Source organism: Chelonoidis abingdonii, chromosome 14 (assembly GCF_003597395.2).
Source record: "Chelonoidis abingdonii isolate Lonesome George chromosome 14, CheloAbing_2.0, whole genome shotgun sequence".
NCBI lineage: Eukaryota > Metazoa > Chordata > Testudines > Testudinidae > Chelonoidis > Chelonoidis abingdonii.
In genome coordinates, this window is record NC_133782.1 from 20415842 (window position 1) to 20430960 (window position 15119).

The following is a 15119-nucleotide window of genomic DNA, read 5'->3' on the forward strand; positions in this document are numbered from 1 at the left end:
ACTGACTGTGGGGAGAAACTGGAAAAACATGAGAGACTGAAAAGAATGGGATCATTAATCTTAGAAGGGAGATAAGAGGGGATACAAAATATGGAAAAGTTAATGTTAAAGAGATGGCAGAGTGGGAGTTTCTGTTCTCTCTGCCTCTGAACACAGGAACAAGGGGACGTTCTGTGAAATCCAACCAAATTGTGCAACTCATTGAGATCAAGAACTAGTCTGGGGGATAGATTACGGAAGATGTAAGAATGTCACACTAAGCCACTATGAAGTAAAGCATCTAGTCCTGGCCACCCTGGGAGACAGAATCCTAGACTAGCTCAGAGCCTAGGTCTATCGAGTATGGCAACTCCAGTGAATGGGAGGGATTCCAGTTGGAGGGACTGGGTTAGTCTGTTAGATCTACACACCTTTTGTACCAAAGGATTTTTAAGTGTTACAAACACAAAACAAAATGGCATTTCACTGGTGTGCAGAGCAATTCATAATCTTGGTTAGAAAATGTCCTTCTTCGTCCTACTCTCCCTTCTCAATCGCAGCCAGTTTTGCTGTTTCAGTACTTGGCCTCTCTTGGGCAAAGACTCAGTTTAGTGCCTGCAGAAATGATAGTAATCAATAATGCACCTTGTTGCTTATGACACCCTAGTCAGAGCTGGGACTGAACTGGCTGTCAAACACTTAGCATTAAACTATGTCCCTCCTGGACTTCCTAGTCAGAGATGGCAAAGATGTACAGCTTATTGCATACAACTGAAGGGGAGAGGAGGTGGGGAAAACTGTGTGAGGGAAGCTAAGGTCTATAAGCAGCAATCACACTTGTAAGAGTTAGTTAGTGTAAGTGCTACCTCCTGGGTAGAGCCACTCCTGAGCTTCAGCAGAAATAGCCTATTCTGTCCTGGGCCAAGATCTAACAGATGATGCTCCCTTTCTCCTGTGTTCTGATGATGGCCTTTGGCTACCTTCTGTGAAAAGCTTCTATATGAATGTGCTGTGCTCCCTCCTGCTCTGAGCATGTATGTGTTCACAGTTAGTACCTGGAGCTTAAGCTCCGTAAGAGAAAGCTGTTTTTCATTGTTGTTTGCCTGATTTTTCTCATCTAAACACTTCCAGTCTGGGATAAAGAAAGCGTAGTTCAATGTGAGATGACTAGTATGAGTACCAGGCACCTGTACACCAACTAATAATGGCCTAAGGCAGTGGTTCTCAACCAGCAGTATGCATAGCCCTGGGGTACGCAGAGCTCTTCCAGGGGCTACATCAACTTATCTAGATATTTGCCTAGTTTTACAACAGGCTACATAAAAAGCACTAGTGAAACCAGTACAAACTAAAATTTCATATAGATAATGACTTTTTGTACTGCTGTATATACTATACACTGAAATGTAAGTACAATACACCTCTACCTCAATAGAACGCTGTCCCCAGGAGCCAAAAAATCTTACCGTGGTCATAGGTGAAACCATATTCTATTGAACTTGCTTTGATCCACCAGAGCATGCAGCCCCACTCCCCCAGAGTGCTACTTTACCATGTTATATCCAAATTTGTTATATCAGGTGGTGTTATATTGAGGTAGAGGTATTTATATTTTATAATTATATGGTAAAGAAAGTAAGCAATTTGTCAGGCATAGTGTGCTTTTTTTGGACAGTAATAGTGATTTTTTTTGGTCTGATTTTGTAAGCAAGTAGCTTAAGTGAGGTGAAACCTGAAGTATGCAAGACAAATCAGACTCCAGAAAGGGGTACACCAGTCCTGAAAGGTTGAGAGCCACTGGCCTACAGCCTTAGAGCCAGGATCATGTACGATATGCAACAATGGGACCAAATTTAATAGCACCAACCTCTAAGTAGCATGGTAATAACTTACTCAGCCATGTACTATCCTTCATTTCTATCTCCCAACACCAGCTGTGGCTCAGTGGAAAATACTCATTGACCATTTATTTTTAAAGATGGATTTTGTTTTTCTCTCCCAGTAGCACAGTTTCACTGCATCAGCCTCTGCTCTTCCAAAGTTGTGCCTGACTCTAACTCTTTCCCCACCAACATATGCCAAGAAAAGAAGAGTATAGCCAGCCTCAGCAGGTCAGTGCCTTGGGGCCTGTGAGACAGTCTAGCTAACCAGCATACACTGCTTAACTGGCTCCCTAACCACCTGCTGCCTGGCTCTATATGGGCCACTAGAGGGAGAAGGTGCTGTTATCCAATCAGCTAGGCTGTTGGGAAAGACTGTAGACAGAGAGGCAGATCCAGCAGCACAGGGAGATACCTAACAATAGATACTTGTCTTCAGCAGAATAGCCCATAGTATAGCTATAGCATAAAGAGTCCATGGCATCTTGGGTGAGATGAATGGGGCCTCTTGGACCTATGGTTTTATGCTTGCTGTAGACATCACTGCATGCAGCTCCTGTTTTTGAGGTTCTCTCTGCAACTACAAAGGCAAGCAGTGATTTTACAACGAAAGGCAAAGTGTTACAGCACAGCTGTGTGGCTGTGGAGTAAACAGATCCTTAGCTAGACCCAGATAAGGCAGCAGAGGGTCCCAGCCCTCTCCAAACCTTTTTTACAGCAAGGATGGATGATCTTTGTAAATGCTACATTAACAGTGTGAGATCATTTTCTAATTCCTGAATTCAGCTAAGGTAGAGGTAAATAGAACCTGAAATATTGATCTGTCGTAAGAGAGAGCAAGGGCATGCCACATCACCCCTACAGGGGATTAGGAATGGAAATGAAAATAGCATATCCTTCAACTTGCATTGAGTATACTTCAATGTAAGTAATCAATCCCTGCTTGTAGTAAGTGTCCTGGAAACATCTCCAGGGAGGCTTTGTCAGCACTTCTGTTCTACACTGTAGCTAAACTGCAAGGCTTCTCTTCTGCCCATGTAACACTAACATCCTAGACATACAGTAGGATAGAAGTTTGGAAAACAGCTGTGTTTTTATCAGTGCATAAATGAGACTTCTGCAGTGACACTGCATAGCAGATGCTCCTTGACCATAAGGACAAATAAAATAGTACTTTATGGTGGTGAAAGGTTGAAATACTCCCTGTCCCAGCAACAATTATGGTAACATACTACACCCAGACCCTTATGTCAAATACACAGTTCTAAGAAAAACACACAGCTCTAACATATGCTGGCTTTTAATGGAAGTTGCTTTGTTCATACATTAGCTTTGCCAAACAAATCATCTTGTTACCTGTTTAGATCTCAGCATTAAAAGATAACTCATTGCCACCACTAGATGGGAAGAATCAGAGTATAACATGCTCATAAGTCTGATGGAGGACAGTAGTTCTTCACATCAGAGGCCTCCTGTGAGATACCACTGCACACCCCCTTCCCTCTACTAGTGGTTATAGCAACTGGTCATTCAAACACAAACAGAAGCTAAAATGTTATTTAGATAGAAGTTGTGAAGATTCAAAGCTGCTAGGACCCAAACTTCAGCAGTGCATTGAAGAGAGACCACAAATACAGTATCAAGGCAGTTTTAAATTAAATATTTGGTGGCTGTTTTTGTGAGGGATAAGAGCTATGCTGATGCAGCTGCAAGCTTCTGATCAGTTAGTTACTCTACACAAAAGCAGCTTTGGGCCAGTAAGCACCAGCTAAGACAGGGAACACCTGAGCCATTCTTGTTCCAGACTCCTTTAAATATGAGGTGAGACTGCAACTGTGCTAGAGAAACCCTGCCTTTAATTTCTCATGCAGCAGCCTTTGTAAGTGGCTTGTTTAAGCAAGCAGAAGCAGTATACACAGCAGATCTGCTTCTCTCCAATCTGAGTACATATTACCACAAACTCTGTTTACTGCTCTTGAAGACCTGCTCCAGTCAGAGGAGGAGAAGCCCTAGCCCCCACACCCATCTTTGCAGACAGATTAATTTCCTTGGTATAAGGTAATTTTGTAAACTCATTATTTAAATTAACCTGAATGCTTCTCAAAGACAGGGTCACTTAAAACTTTCAAAAGATCTTACAAGGAGATACCAGTTTTAATATAGATGGTACATATTAATGTATGTGTAATTTGGCAGCAGAGAACTAGCTACTACTCGGCAAATCGGGATGGTAGATTTCAGAGCTGGCCCTACAGTGTTTGGCCCCTGTATCAACATTAAAAGGAAAGCCTGTTTTCTACAGTAAGGAGCAGACAGATTTCATGCTCCTCTTTATTTTAAGTTCTTATTCAATTCTTGCAGTAGCTTCTGTGCAGCTATGTTCTTTGGTTCAATTTTCAGAAGGCTGTTAATGTCAGTCATGCTTGATTTGTAATCCTAGAAGCAAAATGCATGTTTAAGAAAACTGAAAAGGCAAATATTTTTAAAATTTGGCCTTTAAAAGCTCACACGCTGAAGGACTACCTGCCATAGCCCCTTCTACTTCACATGTGCTTCTCGCAGAAGAGACTGACAACAGCCTAGCTATTTTGTAATGCACATAAATTAGGGACTAGAAAGGCACTCAGTTTATACAGGAGGTGAAGCTCATGCATTAACCTGCTCCAGTCTCACAGATATTCTAATATTACACCTAGATTACATGTCCTTCTTTAATTGATGAAATACTGCAGAACTCCACAATTAGCTGTAGTTTAAGATCTAGGTTGTTTGCCAAAACATCTCTCTAGAGTCATTTTCAGTGCCCCAAACACAGGATCTAGATGTTTCCCGGAATTTATCAGGTAACTCAAGGCAGCCTGTTGCTAGCAAATGAGAACTCCACATAAAGGTGAAGGTAGCTGCTAATGACTTAGTAAGAACCATGATTGTAAATTTTTGGTAATACAAGTATTGTTTCCAGAAAACTTGACTTGCAGGACAGCTATAAAAGGACAGACAACCTGATTCAGATCTCTTTGTTCTCCCAAAGAAAGAGATCCACACATATCCATGCAGCTGTCAGCCAGTGAAATGATTAAGAATCTCCCTTCACTATGTACCAAATCTCAGGTAGCAGATCAGTAGTTGTTTTGCACAGAGGCAAGTTATAAAAGGCCTGTGGAAACTCCACAGTTGTGGTTTCAAGATTCAGTGATGCTTGTGAGAACATGGCTTCTCTGTCTCGGTCCTGAAAGGGGTCTGAAACTTGTTTGCAGTTACTTACCTTTAGTTCTTTAAATGCTTGGGCACGTCTGTAAAACGCCTTAATATTTTTAGCATCTAACTCCAGAGCTTCTGTGCAGTCTTGTATTGCTTCCTTGTACTGCTTCAGAGACAGGTAACAGAGAGCTCTGGAGCAAAGACAATGGTAGTTAGAGGTTTTAGGCTTCAAGTGGTGGGCTACACCAATCCCTGCTTTGGGGCACTATATTCAATCGTATTCAGGTCTCTTTCTTGGAAAGAGTCACTGTACAAAGCCTGTACTGACTGGGGGAGATTAAAAACGGTTTCCCAAAACAAGGCTAGACAGCATCTCACTGTGCAGCATGTGTGTACCCACAGCAGGTCCCATCTCAACCGCTGCCCAGTCACTAACTGCCCTTTAATAAAAAAACCTCCTCTGTAAACTTAGAATGAAGTACTGACAATCAAGGATCTTCTCATTTCCCGAGCTCAAAACTGATTTTTAGTTAAAAGGGGAGAAAAAAAAGAAATTCTCCACAAATCTGCAAGAATTATTAATTTTCTTAAAAAATAGTTTCCAGTCCCCAGGTGTCACTAAGAATTTTTGAGGTTGCAATTTTCTGTGTGTACTGTCCTGGAAGGTTCTCTGTTCACTGCAGCTGCCTTCAAATACACCACAAGTACTAAAAGTCCTTACACCATTATTTGCAGGTAGTGGAGAGTAGACACTACCAAAAACAGAACAGTCTTAGCAGAACTAAAGATTTGAAAGGATAAAAACCTAACACTTTAAGCTTAGAATTTCCATACAGGCTCCTTAAAGCCACTTTAGAAAATAAAGGCATCTCCATTTGTAGAGCAAACATCTGTTATGAGGAGAAAATGCTTCACCTAATCTCCCATACATGTACACAAAGCTATGTATTCTGATCAAAGAACAACACTAACAGATGTTAAAGGCAAAATTCTACCCTCATGCATGCACCTGGCTCCCATTCATTTAAGTGAGAGCAGTGTGTGGGCATCAGACAGCAGGCTTGGGTCCAAACTCAATAAGAGTTACTGGAATTACTTAAGAGTGCCCCAAAGGGGAACAAGATAATAGATGCTTGTACATTACCTGTTGGTGTAAGTTGCACATTCCTGATTACTGAGTTTTAGACTCTCGCTGTACTTTTCTATAGCTTTTTTATGGTTCCCTTTCTTCACAAGTTCGTTTCCTTCTTGCTTCAAAGTTTTTGCTCTTTCAGTCATAGCAGCAGTAGGCACTGGAAGTTGTATTTGAGAGAACATAGTGCTATGTAAAAATGAAAGAGCTAAGCAGTCACATTTGTTAACGGCAGTGATCAATACAATTAATAAAAAGTACGTTGTTTTTTTTTTTGTTTTTTTTTTTTAAGTATGGAAACCTAAGCAACCACAGAAAAGCCTGAAATCTCTCAGTGAAATCTGTACGGTGGAAAGACTATCTTTGGACAGAAATCCACCTAGATATCTGAATGCTGCCACTGGACACTATAGATTTACTGAGAATAGGAGATGGCTAAACGTGCCTGAAGGGATCAAGGCCACAGGAGGATGAGGTTGAGAATCACACACCTGGTTTTACTCTCTGAATTGTACTTAAATCAGATTAAGCTGCAATCCCATCCATTCATTGTTCAGCAGAGTTCAAGAATCCCAAAGTGGTGGCTTGTTTGCAGCATGATACAGGATGGACTGACTAGTTTATTAGCATCTATTATATGTATTATAGTAAAGCCTACAAGTGCCAAGCAAAAATAGCACCCCAGTGGATAAACTCATTCTAAGAGACATTTTTTGCCCTAAAGAGTTTACTGTTATGGACAAATGGTGGGAGAAAGGAAGTATGATGTTATTCCCATTGTAGAGACAGGGAATTGAGGTACAAAGCAGTTATGTGACTTGGCGAAGGTCACATAGGGAGTCTGTGGCAGAACCAGGAATTGAGACCACTTTTCCTGAGACCAAGGCCAATGCCTTAAGCACCAGACCAAGTTTAGCAGATGCCTTGTACTTTACTGTCCCATCTGAGTCCCACAACTCCATGTGCCATCTAAACACGGAAAAGGCTCACCTTGTTTTTCCAGAGATCCAGCTTCAGTTGCTTTGTGTCTTGGGGCAGCTGCCTGGCTTCCTGCAGAAGGAAAGTCCCATCTTCGCTGAGCAGAAACGGGAACTGAAGGGATTGGTGGGAGCTTCTGGCGCCAGTCGAGGCCATCCTTCTCTAACAGGGCTTTTGTCATTCTGGAAGTAGAGATACAAGCTGTGCAGCTACCGAGTCTGCTGACAGAACAAGCCATCTTTCCAGGACAGTACTCAGTTTCAATAGGCAGGCTCCTAACTGAGCATCTGCAGGCAAATACTGATTTAACTGCTGTGCAGGCAACCCTGCTAACTGCATGTAGCTAGGAAAATGTGCCTTTAGGGTAAGAAAACTCATTTTAGTGCTTGCCATTTGAGTAGTTCAAATATTTAATGACTTAAACCTCACACACACCCATGGTAGATATGTTTTCATTTTACAGGTGGGAAAACAGAGGCCTTGGGGTTAAATGACTTGCCCTCAAGGTCACATAGTGAGGCAGTAGCAGAGCCAGGACTAGAACCAAGACATCCTGAATCTCAGTTCCGGGTCTGAACCACAAGGCCATGCTTCTTCATGAGGAAATCTAGATATTCCAGGCAATAAGTAAATGAACAGAGGAAGTCTGTGGCTGTAATACCATTCAGAAAGGAAGCTTAAAAAAGGAAAAAAGACTATCCAGTTACCACAAACAGCAGTTTTTAATTTAATGGTATACACTCTTTTGCAACAAACTTAAAATGCATCTCAAACATGCTTCAGTCTTTACATATTTTCCATATTTCTTGTCCAGGGCCCCTTTTGCCAACTGCTGTCAACTCAGGTGCTGAGGAAAGTTTCTGTCTCCCTTTGTGAAAAAAAGCTAGGCTCTTCATACACAAAGGGTTTCAATGAAAGGAGTCTCTTCTCAGCATTGACAACACCAAAACCAGAAAGATATGCTAGGATGGGAGCTATGAATTTACTAAATTCACCGGTGCTGTGAAACATAAGAATATATGGAGCAGCACAGATGCTTGGTAGTTTAGTAGAACACTGTTCATATAGACCTGTTCTTGGGAACAGAAAGGTACCAAGGAGGCTTCAGGTTGGAATGTGGCCACTTGTAATTGGTTAGTTACCTAAAAATAAGCAGCATATAAAATATGGAAAACCTGCATGGCCAAATGGAATAGTTTCCCAGCTATAATAAAGGGAAGTAGCAACTTGATGGGTACAGACATCTGTAATACTGGCAGCAATCACCACCAAAGAACTCACACCACAGAAACGGTGCTAGGCTGCATAACAATCCGATCTATGCCATTTATGAAGCATTCCAATGCACCCAACCTGCTCCTAGGCAATCGTCCCAGCTAAATGGGGCTGAGATTTGCAGAGGCAACTGAATGAGCTCTGCTGTACTTTCAAGTCTTCATTCTGGTCTGTGTAACAGTATGGAGTTAGGAGTTACCTGTTGACACCATCATGTGCAGCCTGTACAGTGCAATCAACCTGTAATACAGTCTTGTAGTCCACGTAGGCCAACTGGTATCTCTCCAGAGCTTCATAGGCTGCTGCCCGCCTCAGTAGTGGTTTGATTCCAAAAGGGACCAGGTCCAGTGCACTAGATCAGTGGGGAGAAAGCAACACAGCTCACTGGGCCACCTGAGCTAAATTCGTCAGAAAGATAGTTAGAAGGTCAATTTTTAAAATATCAGATTCTCCCATGTGGGTACCATATCACCTGGGAGCTTGTCCAGTCTTAATCTTCTATGACCCAAATTTTCAAAGGCAGTCTTGAAATGTGTGACTATATTTCAAACTGTGTTCACATATGGCATTGTAGGGAACAAATCCTGCAGTAGTGGGGACTTGGTGAAGTGTTCCGTCTCTACTTTCTGTGATAATAGAGCCAGTGGTTAAAGGAAGAAAATATTAATATTTTCTCCCAGTGACAGTCACAAAGGCCCATTTTAGTGACTAGGTGTTTTTTTGTTTTGTTTTTTTAAAAGGCTAACACCCATTTAGTAGGACTGTCAAGTGATCAATTTTTTTAAATTGCATCATTAATAATGCTGTTAAACAATAATAGAATACCGTTTATTTAAATATTTTTGATGTCTTCTGCATTTTCAAATATATTGATTTCAATTACAACACAGAATACAAAGCGTACAGTGCTCACTTTATTTTTGATTATGAATATTTGCACTGTAAAAAATAGTATTTTTTCAATTCACCTAATACAAGTACTGTAGTGCAATCTCTATCATGAAAGTTGAACTTACAAATGTAGAATTATCTACAAAAAAAATCTGCATTCAAAAATAAAACAATGTAAAACTTTAGAGCCATCCAGTCAGTCCTACTTCTTGTTCAGCCAATTGCTCATACAAACATGTTTGTTTACATTTGGAGAAGATTATGCTGTCTGCTTCTTGTTTACAATGTCACCTGAAAGTGAGAACAGGCATTTGCATGGCACTGTGGTAGCCGGCGCTGCAAGATATTTACATGCCAGATGCGCTAAAGATTCATATGTCCCTTCATGCTTCAGCCACCATTCCAGAGGACATACATCCATGCAGATGATGGGTTCTGCTCAATAACAATCCAAAGCAATGCAGACTGATGCATGTTCATTTTCATCATCATGAGTCAGATGCCACCAGCAGAAGGTTGATTTTCTTTTTTGGTGGTTTGGATTCTACAGTTTCCACATCAGAGTATTGCTCTTTTAAGACTTCTGAAAGCACGCTCCACATCTCATCCCTCTCAGATTTTGGAAGGCACTTCTAGATCTTAAATCTTGGGTCCAGTGCTGTAGCTATCTTTAGAAATTTCACACTGGTATCTTCTTTGCATTTTGTCAAATCTGCAGTGGAAGTGTTCTTAAAATGAACAACATGTGCAGGGTCATCATCCAAGACTGCTATAATATGAAATGTATGGCAGAATGCAGGTAAAACAGAGACATACAATTCTCCCGAAGGAATTCCGTCACAAATTGTTTTTTTAACAAGCATCCTCAGCATGGAAGCGTGTCCTCTGGAACAATGGCCAAAGCATGAAGAAGCATATGAATCTTTAGACCATCTGGCACGTAAATATCTTGTGACACCAGCTACAACAGTGCCCTGTGAACACCTGTTCTCACTTTCAGGTGACATTGTAAACAAGAAGCAGGCAGCATTATCTCCCATAAATATAAACAAACTTGTTTCTCTTAGCGATTGGCTGAACAAAGAGGAGGACTGAGTAAAAGATATTACCTCACCCACCCTGTCTCTCCAGTATCCTGGGACCAAGATGGCTACACCATCACTTCAAACATTTTAAACTTTGCATTTCTAAGATTTATAAAGAAATCTTGACATGGCAACTACAGAATCTCATTGCACTAGCTGTAGAAGGTGGTAAGCTGTTTAAGGCAGAACCTTTGTCTTCAGAGCTGCATGTACATGTAGCACACTATTGGTGCTATACAGACAAACTGTTGCCTAAAGGCAAGAGCATCTGGCTACTGTTTTCCTACAGAGATGGAGGGGGCAAATTAGGGTTATGTCAAGTTACTGTGTAATCACTGCTATTTTAAACCAGAGTTATCTCAAGTTAGCTAACCCAAATTAGCTAAGAACACTTTTTTGTGGGGCATTGAAGGCATACCTTAGATGAGCTATGTGGGCTTTTCCAGGCCTGTCTAGAATCTCATAGTCTTAGTCTTAAATTTGCGGTTTACTGAGGAGCAGGTCTCTACCATGCCTTATTCCATTACAAATTTTTGTTTGGGAAAGAGGCATTTGGGGATGGAAAGTGATCAAAGTCCCTGGCCTAACTCCTTATAAATTATGAGCCAAATCTAGTTCTCAGTTACACCTGTGCATAGAGCAGAATCTGCCCCTACTTGACCCAACATGGTAAAAATATTCATAACAGCGTAGAAGAGAGACCAATAAAGATTGATTAACATCCTTACGCCAGGACAGAGTATCATCACCCAGTAACAGGGGACATATATAGCGGATACTATATTCAATCCTATATCATTCAAAACAAACATACAGCTTTTCTCTAGACAGAAGATGCTTACGCTGAACAGTCTTTAACACAGAGGCTACAATTTCCATCCTTCAAGTAGCAGGCAGCTCGATTTGAATAGAGGACACTTGCTTCCTCAGCATTCCTCTCCCCTAAGAACAGACAGAACACAAATCAAACCATGAAGTGTGGAACAGTATATTCAATAGACCTTAAAGCCACCTCATTTGAAGTTTCTACTTGCTGCAAAAAGCAATACTCCATGTGCTGTGGATATTACAGGTACTGAAGTCACAGCTGGGGAAAGAGAACGGAGAGGCTTACTGCTCATATCACTATCAGTACCAGCAATAATACTCAGCATTTTTAATCTCCAAAGCATTAGCTAATTAATCCTCATGCCTTCTGAGAGGTAGAAAAGCATTATCATCCCTGTCCTACAGATGGAGAGAGGGAAGCAGAAAGATCAAGTCCAATGTTAGGGTCAGAGCTAGGTTTGGAGCTCAGAACTGCCCGGTTCCCAAGCCCACATCTCTCTCTCACCTGTCCAAAATTCAGTAATTCTGGCCTTTTCAATGGTGCAGTAGGTAGTGACAGCATGTAGTGGTAGCCAGAGTTACTGAAATGCTCTGCCTTGCAGAAGTTTCAAAAAGCACTCATAACTTTACGGCAGGACACTTTTGGGGCCTAAAGAACTGTAGCTGTGTTCCTTTACCCTCTGTTACCAGACCAAGAGAACACACACAGGGCAATAATGTCATCCTGCATGGGTACATAAAGCTGTTCCAAGGAGGGGCATAGGTTGGTGCCCTGTAGGCATTTTTGTCACCTAGGCCGTTAAACGGGCATCCATTTGCTGTCTACTATATGAAACTATTTTTAAACCACCGTGGGCATCTGAGTGGATGAAGCCCTGCTGTCCTGGCGATTTGTATTTGAGTGGGCACTGGGACTGGGCTGTTGGACCACACAACAGGGATGTTCTCCCTCTGCCCTGCCTCTGGTTCAAGGCCTCTACCTATCTGAGGCCCCAGGGAACAGGCATGGGGGCCAGGTACCATGCGGGAGGGTGTCAAGCTGCCACCACTCGAAGGAATAAGGGAAAGCAGCTCTGCACCCACAGGCGGGGGGGAAAGGCAGGTCCACCCCCCACCTCCACCGGCCAGGGTAAAACAGTGATATTAGGGGAGGGAAAGGTGGCTTCACACACACACCCCCATACCGCTGCACCAGGACCCCGGCAGGAGTCGCGGGGGGGGGGGGGGGGGCAATTCATATCCCGGGCCCCAAGGGGAGGCGTAGCTTGTGAGGAGGCAATTGCGCACCCACATGCCCCGCCACTGGGCAGAACAGCTGCGCCCCCGCTCCCCAGCCCCAGGCCGGGCCCTAGACCCGCGTCACCCGCCCGCTTGCTGGTGTGCGCAGCTCAGGGCCGGCCCGGCCGGTACCTGCCGCCTCCAGCAGCCCCAGCGCCTGGCTGTAGAGCGCGGCCGCCTGACAGTACTGGCCGCTGCGGAACTGCTCGTTCCCGGCGCGGCGCAGCTCGGAGACCCGGGCCGCCGCGGGGGCCATGGAGCGCGCAGAACAGCCAGTCCAGTCCGTGCGCCGCGGGCTCCGCTCCAGAGCCTTCTACGGCTTCCTGCCGGCCGGCACAGGGCGGGCTCCGCTGCGCCTTGGCCACGCCCGCTTCCCGCCTCCAGCACCTCCCGCGAGCTGGGAGCTCGGCTTCCCCGGCACAGGGCGGGGACTGGGGGAGAGAGCGTGCTGTCATGTCACCCCACAGCTCCCCCGACCCCTAGCTCTGCGCTGTCACCCCTCGCCCCCCAGCTCCCCTGACCCCCAGCTCCTCACTCACACCTCCCCCCGACTCCCAGTTCTGGGCTTATACCCCTCGCCCCACAGCTCCCCTGACCCCCAGCTCTGCAGTTACCCCTCACCCCACAGCTCCCCTGACCCCCAGCTCTTCACTGTCAGCCCTCACCCACACCTCCCCCCGACCCCCAGTTCTGGGCTTACATCCCTCGCCCCACAGCTCCCATGAGCCCCCTGCCTCCAGCTCCATATCTGTCACCCCTCACCCTGAACCCCTAGCTCAAGCCTCCCACCCCCTTACCACAGCTCCCCAGCACCCTCTGCCCCCTCACTGTAGTCTCTTGGACCTCAAAACGTATTTGCACACTCTCCACAGCCCAACACCCACCAGCCTCTTGCATCATCCCCCTGGTGCCTGATGCCCATCAGCCCCTTTGCTACCTCCCCCTTGTGCCCAGCACCCACCAACTCCCCGCTACATCCCTGTGGTGCCCAACACTCACCAGCCTTTTCACCACGTCCCACTGGTGCCCAATGCCCACCAGTCCCCTCATCACAACACCCTGGTGCCCAACACCCAGCAGCCCCTTCACCTCATCCCATGGGTGCCCAACATCCCCTAGCCCTGTGCTGCATTCCCCTGGCGCTCAGCACCAACAACACCCTTGCCAAATCCCTGTGGATTTCAAAATCCACCAGCTCATTCATACCAGCCCCTTCAAGCCAACTAACTACCTTGCTGCAGTTCCTGGAGCCCCTCGTTCTCAAGTGTAATCATTATGCAATGGAAGTGCCCCCTCTCCGTGGCCCCTACAGCCTGTGCCACCCAGTTTTCTTGCTGCAGCCCCCTGAGGCTCAACACTCACCAGCCCCCTTCCTGCAGTCTACAAACCAAGGACTATTTGCAGAATGATTTTGAACAGTGAATAAAATTTGAACAATGTGGTGAATTCTCCATCACTTGAAATCTTTATAGCAAGACTGGCTACTTTTCTAATAGAGATGCTATAGCTCTGACAGAAATTATGGCTTGATGCAGAAATTATTGGGTAAAGTTCTTTGTGTAATGCAGGTCAGAATAGATAGTAATGATTCCTTTTGGCTTTAAAAATCTATGGATATCTTAATCTTAACTACAGCAGAGCTGGTATTCTACTATAATTGGAAATGACTGCCTAGGGAGGAGTACTGCAGAAAGTACTACAGCTCCTCATTTATGCACACACCCCATCCATGGGGCCACAAAGTCATGAGACTTCCTTGTCAACTTTGTCCTGGCACTGGCTAAGGTGGCCATCCATCACACCAGAAGGAGGAAGCTGGATGGTGGGGTGCTCTGTGACTGTGAGGCCTGTTTCTGATCCCTTGTTGTGTCATGCCTGTGAGCAGAGGTCTTCTGGGCAGCATCCACTGACTCCTTAGACACCTTTAGGGAACTGTTGGGAGTTCTCTGCTCAGTCTGCCCTTCCAGTTCCCTGATTTTTAACCTTTAACCTATGACTCCTGTCCCCCTTTTTTCATTTGTTGTCCCCCAAATTTACTTGGGTTCAATGGCCTCTCCCCACTGGTTAAGGGCCATTAGCTTTGGGCAGGCTAAGGTCCTCTGTCCCCCAGTAGCCATAATAGGTTGGAGTGCATTCAGAAGATTGACTGGGTAGGAAAGCAGAGGGCTGGGAAACAGGGCTGCTGGGCTCTACTTCCAACTCCCAGAGCAGAGCCTGAAGGGATGGGAGTGGTTCTTAGGGCAGAGACCAAGGGGTTTTGGCACCCATACTCCCGAGTTTGGGGCCTCAAAGTGATTGCCTAAGACAATCAGGATGATACCCATCCGATTGAATATTTAATATATGTAAATTAGTACGCAAAATAGGCGGCGGTGGTGGAGCTGCTGCGAAATTGTCGCTCCAGCCCTCAATACACTGCCCTGTCCTAGGGGCTGACCCTGAGCCAACCCGGGGGGATGAGCAAGAAAGCTGCCCGCACATGCTCGTGAGTGGGGAGGGGCGGAGCCAGTGGAAGGACCACGCCCCTACAACCGAGGAAGGCGGGCAGCACCTCCCTTTCGGTAAGACCATGTGACGATGACCCCGCCCCTT

General features: G+C 44.8%; 1 protein-coding gene across 1 annotated transcript; it reads right to left on the reverse strand.

Annotated features, from left to right (window-relative positions):
* Positions 1-3143: 3143 nt before the first annotated feature.
* On the reverse strand, positions 3144-12878 carry TOMM34 (translocase of outer mitochondrial membrane 34). The gene is made up of 7 exons (XM_032767311.2): positions 12660-12878; positions 11264-11363; positions 8645-8797; positions 7183-7352; positions 6205-6352; positions 5125-5251; positions 3144-4295 (listed from the first exon to the last, which is right to left on the reverse strand). Exons 1-7 carry the CDS (start codon positions 12781-12783, stop codon positions 4191-4193), a joined length of 927 nt encoding a protein of 308 aa, XP_032623202.1. The 5' UTR covers positions 12784-12878; the 3' UTR covers positions 3144-4190.
* Between the last annotated feature and the right edge of the window lie 2241 nt (positions 12879-15119).

Bases quoted from the DNA above. Each gene is read 5' to 3' on its own strand.
- TOMM34 (XM_032767311.2), bottom strand. From the start codon at position 12,783: ATGGCCCCCGCGGCGGCCCGGGTCTCCGAGCTGCGCCGCGCCGGGAAC. The intron at 8,798-11,263 runs GTAAGCATCTTC...CCACTGATCTAG, and splicing joins TGTGTTAAAGACTGTTCAGC to TGCACTGGACCTGGTCCCTT. The intron at 7,353-8,644 runs GTAACTCCTAAC...CTCTACTTCCAG, and splicing joins GCACATGATGGTGTCAACAG to AATGACAAAAGCCCTGTTAG.